Here is a 9,186-nt window from a genome sequence, read left to right on the forward strand (position 1 = left end):
GTCCTAACAGAGGTCTTCTGAGTGAAGAACATTATCCTGTCTATAGCATCCGGTGTAAAGTGAAGTCTCCTTCCCGTTGGGTAATTTACGAGAGAGGCCAACGGATGGGGAGTTTAGTAAGTGGTACACCATACAGCATGTCTAAGTGTACTAATTTGACAACAGCTAACCTCGAACATTGTCAAAGGGCGAGATATCCCCCCGCTAGAGGCAATGACTGCGGAAAATGGGACAATTGCTCCAAAATCCTAGTATCACGTATCTGCATGGAGACCCAACGGAGAAGGTTCAACCTACTGTAGATGACACCTATATATCATAACAATAGACTCAACCCAAAAACCTAAAACACACCAGGATATGGATCTTTATTCACCGTTTAAAAACTGATTGTAATTTTAATTGGAGTTCAATGAGATAAGAAAATGAAAGTCACATGACTAAAATAAAACTCCTTATACTTGTATTGAAGCTTTGTAAAATGAGCCCACTAGGTGGTATTTAAAGTTTCAGTTTGTTTTCTACAACAGTTTCTTATTTAGTTTCACTTTTATTAATATTTAAAAAAATCACGCTGTTGTTTTTCATTTTATTTCTGTATTGTCTGGATTTGATGTGAGGTATAATCCGTGTGTAGTCATGGATGTAACGTAATAGAGCAATAGACCACAAGGCAGCGAGCACAATGATGAAACATGGAAAAAGATGGTAACTGCATAAAATTTGTAAACAGCCTCTGTAGCAGGGTGCACATGGGAAGGCTGACAACAATACAAAACACAAAACGATCCCCAGCACACCTGCCAGCTAGCCTGCAACAAAACAAATAGCACTGTCTAACAGTATGCGTTAAAAGCAGAGGTTTTAGTTGCACAAACATTTGGCCAAAAATATGTGGAAGCCACGCCGCCGCGTCAAGGCACCTCTGCAAAGTGTGGTCCTAACTCTATTAGTATGAGTCTCCAAGTGGGAGCATATTAATGCAGTCGATACATTAGATGCAGGTGTACCAGGAGGCCCCCACTCCTCCTCAGAAGGTGCAGGGACACACTGGAGGCCCAGCATTAAAAAATGCACGCTGGGACCCGCAGTGCGTCCCACACCCAAAACAGTCAAACTGGAAAAAGATAGTAACTGCATAAAATTTATAACCAGCTTATGTAGCAGGGTGCACATGGGAAGGCTGACAACAATACAAAACACCCCCAGCACACCTGCCAGCTAGCCTGCAACAAAACAAATAGCTTTATTTACACTTTACAGAGGTGCCTTGGCGGTGGCAGTGTGGTTTCCACACATTTCCACATATGGCCAAATGTTTGTGCAACTGAAACCTCTGCTTTTAAAGCATACTGTTAGACGGGGCTATTGGTTTTGTTGCAGGCTAGCTGGCAGGTGTGCTGGGGACCTTTTTGTGTTTTGTACAATGATGAAACATATTGGAGACTGAAGTATTTATATTGAACACAAGGTGGTGATCTCACGTGGAAGACAAAATGAGTACTCCTTCCATTGTTGGTCAGCGGGTGCAATAATAAGCCCCATTGTTGTCTATGAGAGACATTTTAAACCTCATCTTTGGTGTCCAGTGGTCATCTGAATGAATGGAACTATGCTGTCACTGTTGGGAAAATAATTTCACCTGACAGAGCCGGCATAAGTGCAGAATGCAGAGAGCGCTCTTGGAGCCAATCCCACTCTTCACAATGTCCTGGATCTTGTGGGACATGAATACTGTGGGATCATGTCAAAAATTGCAGAACTGTCCCACAAGGTCTCATATTCTGAACGATTCGGGATTTGTCTAATGAAAGTTTTTCAAACACGTGACTCTTGAACGTAATCCTTGTGTCAGGTTCCTATAAGGTGTCACTGTCTATTTCTTCATGGAGGAACACGAGGATCTCTGCAAGGACGTCATGATGGAGAATGAGCCGCCCCTCACATCACCGGGTAAGAGGAGAGAGCAGTACGGAGGGTCCACCTAGATCCCCCATCATCTGATACACACATAGAAACAATGTATTCAGTCAGTGTGTGTGTTTCCTACAGATGGATCCAGTAAGAGGAACACACCAGAGAGATGTCCCCGTCCTCTGTATTCCCGGGATTCCACACAGGAAGATCTCACCATCTCACATGAGGTGAAATAATAGATAATAGGGGATACTTTTTGACCTCTGCATTATCTATGTAGTTACATCTGATCTCATTGTTCTCAATATTCAGGGTATAAACCAGAGTGATTGTGATAATGATGTTAAAGACGAGATAAAAGAGGAGGAGGAGGTTGGTGTGATGGAGGAGTCTTCAGAAGAACACAAAGACCCCTTCAATGAAATCATGATGGAGCCATTAAGTGACACAAACCCACCAGAGAGATGTCCCCGTCCTCTGTATTCCCGGGATTCCACACAGGAAGATCTCACCATCCCCCACCATGATCAGGTAGGTGGGACTCAGCATGTACAACCCAAAATGTCTTCAAGGCAGTAGAATTCCATTCCCCTATAAAATCTCTGGTTCCTTCGTACAGATATTTTCTATCATCTTTGGGGTTTAGGGTGAAGAGCTAAAAAACATCAAAGTTGAAGTTAAAAAAGAAGAAGAAGAGACATTGGTGATGGGAGGTCCTCTGTATTCCCGGGATTCCACACAGGAAGATCACAGCATCTCACATGAGGTTGAAATAGAGAAATAATAGGAGATACTTCCATATGCCTGATCATTATCTATGTAGTTACATCTGATCTCATTGTTCTCAATATTCAGGGTATAAACCAGAGTGAGTGTGATAATGATGTTAAAGACGAGATAAAAGAGGAGGAGGAGGTTGGTGTGATGGAGGAGTTTTTAGAAGAACACAAAGAACCCTTCAAGGACGTCATGATGGAACCATTCAGTGACACAAACCCACCAGAGAGATGTCCCCGTCCTCTGTATTCCCGGGACTCCACACAGGAAGATCTCACCATCCCCCACCATGATCAGGTAGGTGGGACTCGGTGCATAGGACACAGAAGTGAAAGTGAACTTTGTGAGACAACATTCTTCTATGTAGTCTGTTGGTTTAATGTTTACATCTAAAATGTAGCCTGCCACCCATTCCAATTCAGCTTCCCCTTGCTCCACCCTCCATTTTCATTATTTTATAAAAATGTATAAACAAAATTTTCTTCAATGGGTCTTGGGTCCAGTCATGTGACATCATAGATAGGCTCCGTCCTTGTGCCCTCCAAAGGGCACATGCTGAAATATGTGGTGCTGTTCTTTGCTTCTGTTAGTTCATGCTGGCGTGATGATGCGCCCTCAAGGTGAGGGTCCTTGGCTCCTGGGCTCAGAGGAAATAGGAAGGAGACCTGCCCTCAAATGTGCAGAGCAGGAGACCTGGTATTTCTCTGCTATAGGTCAGTAACACGTACAGGTCTTGTCCCTCCCCCAGTCTTTGACTGGACAGTAAAATGAGAAGCAGCAGACTGTTTCTCTCTATCCCAGTCTAAGCTTTGCTGTACAGGGACTGCAGGAACCTGATACCAGGTCACATTCAGGTAGTAACAATGTTTGCATTAAAAAAAACAAACGCAGAGCTGCCTTCCTTTGTGTCTTTTATATCTCCCCGGAGTTCAGCTTTATGAGATGTTTTCTATGATTTTGGGGTTTAGGGTGAAGAACGGAACAATATAAAAGCTGAGATTAAAGAGGAAGAAGTGGAGACGTATGTGGGAGAGGTCGGGATGATGATGAAAAGTGATCAGGATGACATTTCTCTACCGATCAACACAAGTAAGTAACAGACACTATGGAGGGAACAGGTCACAGTTCTATGTCACTTCTGAGTAGAAGGTGCGACGTTTAAGGGATCATGTTGGAGAATTATCAGATCTTTACATCATCAGATAAGATGAGACTGAATTATAAATGGTGGACCAGAAGAAGTCATCTCCCCTATTGTAGGATGAAAGGGTCGTCATCTCCTGATTAGTGTTAGGATGGTTGGGGGTCATTTACAGCAAATAAACTCATGAAATGTTCTACATACAAATGTTGGGTCCATTGTCATGGAGGAATGATGGTTTACATCCAAAAACCTTGGATTGAGAAATCTTTAAGAAGAACTCTGGGCAAATGACAACTTAACTCTTGTAGTGGAGCTACCCCTGTGCTGCAAGGGTTAGGTGCTCAATGTGGTCTGAGGTCTATAATAAAATAGTCACCCAGTCCTTGATCCTGTAACAGTGACCGATAAGCTAACTCATTGGTAGAGTTAGCTCAATGGGAGAAAAATTGACTTTTTGACTCCTTGTTTAATCCTTTTCTCCAGCAGTTCCTGAGGGTTCACATATCCTGACCATCATTTTTTTATAGTTTGTTGCCCGTAGTTAGGATGATAGTTTAAGAAGGTTATTTTTTTTCCAGTCATTTGTTCACTGCTTGCTATTCCTGGGCTTGCACAGTTTGTACACAGGTATAGCCGCTATGTGCAGTTGTACCTTTTATTTTCCCCAATTTCCCAGAGGCAGGGCATGTATCCAGAATTTAAATGCTGTGTCACCCAATGAGAGAACATTTTTTTTTAGTGAATATAAAAATCTATTATTGGTAAAATAAAAATATTATTTATATTCCAACCCCACCACTTACCCATACAAATGAGGAGGAGATACTGTACACCATATGAAAGGTCCATCTCCATTCCTCAATATAACGTCATGTGACCAACAAATGAGGAGGAGATACTGTACACCATATGGAAGGTCCGTCTCTCTTATTCTCCATAGCCGTGATTAATTCACAAAACTATTTTGCCCAGTGTGTCAGAGTTGTTTTGGGTGTTTTATCCTTTTATGTCATTTGTTTTTACATGTCGTGTTACGTTGTACCCAATTCCATGCCAGAGCTCTGTGATGACTTCTAGACCAACATACATGACTGATTACTGACGTGTGTAAAAATTTCTCTCCAGCAGATGGATGTGATGTCAGGAATACCTCGGAGAGACATCTTATATTATCTGCTGATTGTAAGTCAGAAGATAATGTCATCACACAGGATTCTCCAGGAGTCAATCCAAACACACAAAATATACATCACCGACCTTCCTGTTTGGAGACATCAATGGATCCCTCTGATCAGGGTGAATCTTCTGATCATTCACATCCTATGACTGGAAATATCAATTTAGGATCTCACACCGCAAGAGATCCATCTAATCCCAAGGAACCTTCCTCACCCCATAAAGGAGATCACAGAGGTGAAAATCTTTACTCACATGCAATGTGTGGGAAATCTTTAATTGAAAACAAAAACCTTCTTAGACACCAAAGTATAAACATGGATGAGCGTCCTTATTCATGTCCAGCGTGTGGAAAATGTTTCATTCGCAAAGCAGACTTTGTTAAACACCAGAAGATTCACACAGGTGAACGTCCTTATCCATGTTCAGAGTGTGGGAAATCATTCATTCAAAAAGGAGTCCTTGTTATACACCAGAGAATTCACACAGGTGAGCGTCCTTATTCATGTTCAGAGTGCGGGAAATCATTCATTCAAAAAGGAGACCTTGTTATACATCAGAGAATTCACACTGGTGGGCGTCCTTATTTATGTTCAGAGTGCGGGAAATCTTTCACTCAGAAAGGAGCCCTTGTTATACATCAGAAAATTCACACAGGTGACCGACCTTACTCATGTTCAGAGTGCGGGAAATCTTTCACTCATAAAGGAGCCCTTGTTATACACCAGAAAATTCACACTGATGAGCGTCTTTATTCATGTTCAGAGTGCGGGAAATCATTCACTCATAAAGGAGCCCTTGTTATACACCAGAAAATTCACACAGGTGAGCGTCCTTATTCATGTTCAGAGTGCGGGAAATCATTCATTCATAAAGCAGTACTTGTTCAACACCAGAAAATTCACACAGGTGAACGACCTTATTCATGTTCAGAGTGCTGGAAATCATTCACTCGTAAAAGAACCCTTGTTCATCACCAGAAAATTCACACAGGTGAGCGGCCTTATTCATGTTCAGAGTGCGGGAAATCATTCACTCGTAAAAGAACCCTTGTTCATCACCAGAAAATTCACACAGGTGAGCGGCCTTATTCATGTTCAGAGTGCGGGAAATCATTCACTCGTAAAAGAACCCTTGTTCATCACCAGAAAATTCACACAGGTGAGCGGCCTTATTCATGTTCAGAGTGCGGGAAATCATTCACTCGTAAAAGAACCCTTGTTCATCACCAGAAAATTCACACAGGTGAGCGGCCTTATTCATGTTCAGAGTGCGGGAAATCATTCAGTTATAAAGATCAACTTGTTAAACACCAGAAAATTCACACAGGTGTGCAACCTCATTTATGTTTAGTGTGCGGGAAATCATTCACTGAGAAAAGTGTCCTTAATAAACACAACAGAATTCACACAGGTGAGAGTCCTTATTCCTGTTCAGAGTGCGGGAAATCATTCACTGAGAAAAGAACCCTTGTTATACACCAGAGAATTCACACTGGTGAGTGTCCTTATTCATGTTCAGAGTGCGGGAAATCTTTCACTCAGAAAAGATACCTTGTTATACACCAGAGAATTCACACAGGTGAGCGTCCTTATTCATGTTCAGTGTGCGGGAAATCTTTCAATTACAAAGGAACCCTTGTTACCCACCATAAAATTCACACTGATGAGCGTCCTTATTCATGTTCAGTGTGCGGGAAATCATTCACTAAGAAAAGAACCCTTGTTACCCACCATAAAATTCACACAGGTGAGCATCCTTATTCATGTTCAGAGTGCGGGAAATATTTCACTAAGAAAGGAGGCCTTGTTATACACCAGAGAATTCACACTGGTGAGCGTCCTTATTCATGTTCAGAGTGCGGGAAATCTTTCACTCGGAAAGCAACCCTTGTTAACCACCATAAAATTCACATGGGTGAGCGTCCTTATTCATGTTCAGAGTGCGGGAAATCATTCATTAAGAAAGGAGACCTTGTTACACACCGGAGAAGTCACACGGGTGAGCGTCCTTATTCCTGTAGCAAATCTTCCACCGAGAAAAATACTGCAGAGCGTCCTCACTGACTGTGGGAAAAGAAGTCTAAATAGACAGCGCCAGCTGGTTCTTATGACAAATATACGATGGTTTTTCACAGGTGGAACTGTTTAGTGCATAGAACAATTGTAAGATAGTCCATAGAACAACTGTAGGGTATAAAAGAAAAAGGGTGGTCATCAGGAAGAAGGATTCTCCTTACCTCGATGGTAATCATTTTAAAGATAGATACAGAGAGACTGAGCGGAGGAGCTACATGACGGGGGGGATAGTCCCCGGAGAAGTGGTTCAAAATAAAATGGGAAAAGCTGTTCTGACCTGATTGGTCGTTGGGGTCAGCTGGCCGGGAGGAGCCGCATGGGTAGGAACTGCAAGAGCTGAGGGGCGTTCTTTCTGGAAAATCGATGGAGGAAGCAGGTTGTCCCACCCTGCCTCCCTCCCTGAATTGCGTGGTTCTGCTGGTTGCAGGGTTCTTTTTCTGTCCCGGCAGCTTGGCGGGTTAGGGGGTCTTTGGGGGGTCTAAAAAAATTCAGAGACAATTACATAAATGGGGGGCCATTGGCTAGTATAGGTGCTTCCCTCCGTTGGTGTCAGGATTTGTAGGGGGCAGGGTCTGGCCTCTTGGAACGTGTGAGTAGTAATTGTCCTTGAGCTGGTTGGGGTTCGGCTGGGGACATGGGAGCAGTTTTTTAGGAGAGGCCTTATTTAGGCTGTTGGGCACCCAAAGACCCCTTCTCAGGTCAACAGTCGTTTAGAGTATTTATTTGTATATTATTTAGTTTATTACTTTTGGTTATTGTTAAAGTTGGTTTGTTTATTAAAATGGCTGCTGTGGCAGTTTAAATCCATGTCGCTGAGTCTGTGTGTTTATTGGGGTTGTAACAGAGGGACGAAATCCACGAATCCATCAGTCAAGCATTGTCATAATGTCATTGTCATGTGTCACATGCATTGTGATGGGTCTTTAAATATTGTATGTGTTTCATCTGTCCCCGGTGTTCCTCTCCTCCGCTCCCCATAGCTCAGTGTTCCTCTGTATAGATAGCTCCTCCCTTCCTCATTCTGGTCCAGTTTGTATCTCAGCCACGTGTCATTTCATTGAGTGGATCACATTATGATCTTCTGACCTCTCCGATGTTCACTGTTGTAAGATCCTCACAGTTTTGGTTTACACTTCTCAGAGATCTTCAAGGTGTCTTCTGGATGGAGTCACTGTCTGCCAAAGCAGCTAAGATTGTTGGGTGTCGCTATCTCGCCACAACTGTAAGTTTGCTTAGATTGGAGAGGCCGAAGAGTCTCGTAACGTGACAGAGGCGTGATGTTTCGGTGACACCCATAGAAGGCTATTGATCTAAATTTGGGAACACAAATATGCCTGAACAGGTACCCAGAGGGGCATCCACTGAGCAGGGTGTCAAAGAGATATCTGGTCAAGCTGCGCTGCATGATAGTAATTATGAAAGAGTGGGAGGCTAAGGTCACCTTGATTTTTGACAGATGCAGAATGTTTGACAGAATGCAGACCAGAAGACTGCAAGACTCGGGCAAAATTTTGGCAACAAATTTTTACCCCTGCTGTCCTGCTAAGACAAGTTTCCCAAATTCTTCACAAGAAGAAAGGAGCAAATAAAGGTGCTGAAAAAAGTGGCATATATATTGCCAGATACAGATTGTGGTAAGAGGGAGTTACAGAGACACCTAGGTAAGGCAAGGATTTGGATGCCCAGCTAGATGCAAAAGAGATGAGAAGGAATTCCATAATTTGTGGGGTTAAATAAATTCCTGTAGGCTGCAGCTTCGAGATATGACAAATCTTGTATTGTGACCCCGCCTACAATTCAGATATTTTTATTGAATGGCTTTAGCCAAAGAATCAGAATGTAGTGTGGATGGTGTGAGGAGAGCTGTCAGAGAATGTAGTGTGGATGGTGGGGGAGAGATGTCAGAGAATGTAGTGTGGATGGTGGGGGAGAGATGTCAGAGAATGTAGTGTGGATGGTGTGGGAGAGCTGTCAGAGAATGTAGTGTGGATGGTGTGGGAGAGCTGTCAGAGAATGTAGTGTGGATGGTGGGGGAGAGATGTCAGAGAATGTAGTGTGGATGGTGGAGGAGAGATGTCAGAGAATGTAGTGTGG

At 43.0% G+C, this 9,186-nt stretch overlaps 1 protein-coding gene across 1 annotated transcript in view; it reads left to right on the top strand.

The window, feature by feature from the left end:
- Positions 1-9,186, top strand: part of LOC108802774 (zinc finger protein 850-like) — a 55,756-nt gene that overhangs the window by 24,675 nt on the left and 21,895 nt on the right. Inside the window, exons 4-5 of the mRNA XM_018574633.1 lie at positions 5,334-6,343; positions 6,428-7,015. Of these exons, the coding sequence (XP_018430135.1) occupies positions 5,334-6,343; positions 6,428-7,015 (1,598 nt within the window). The remainder of the gene's footprint in view (positions 1-5,333; positions 6,344-6,427; positions 7,016-9,186) is intronic.

This window comes from Nanorana parkeri, unplaced genomic scaffold (assembly GCF_000935625.1).
Source record: "Nanorana parkeri isolate BGI_ZX_2015 unplaced genomic scaffold, ASM93562v1 scaffold3105, whole genome shotgun sequence".
Taxonomy (NCBI): domain Eukaryota; kingdom Metazoa; phylum Chordata; class Amphibia; order Anura; family Dicroglossidae; genus Nanorana; species Nanorana parkeri.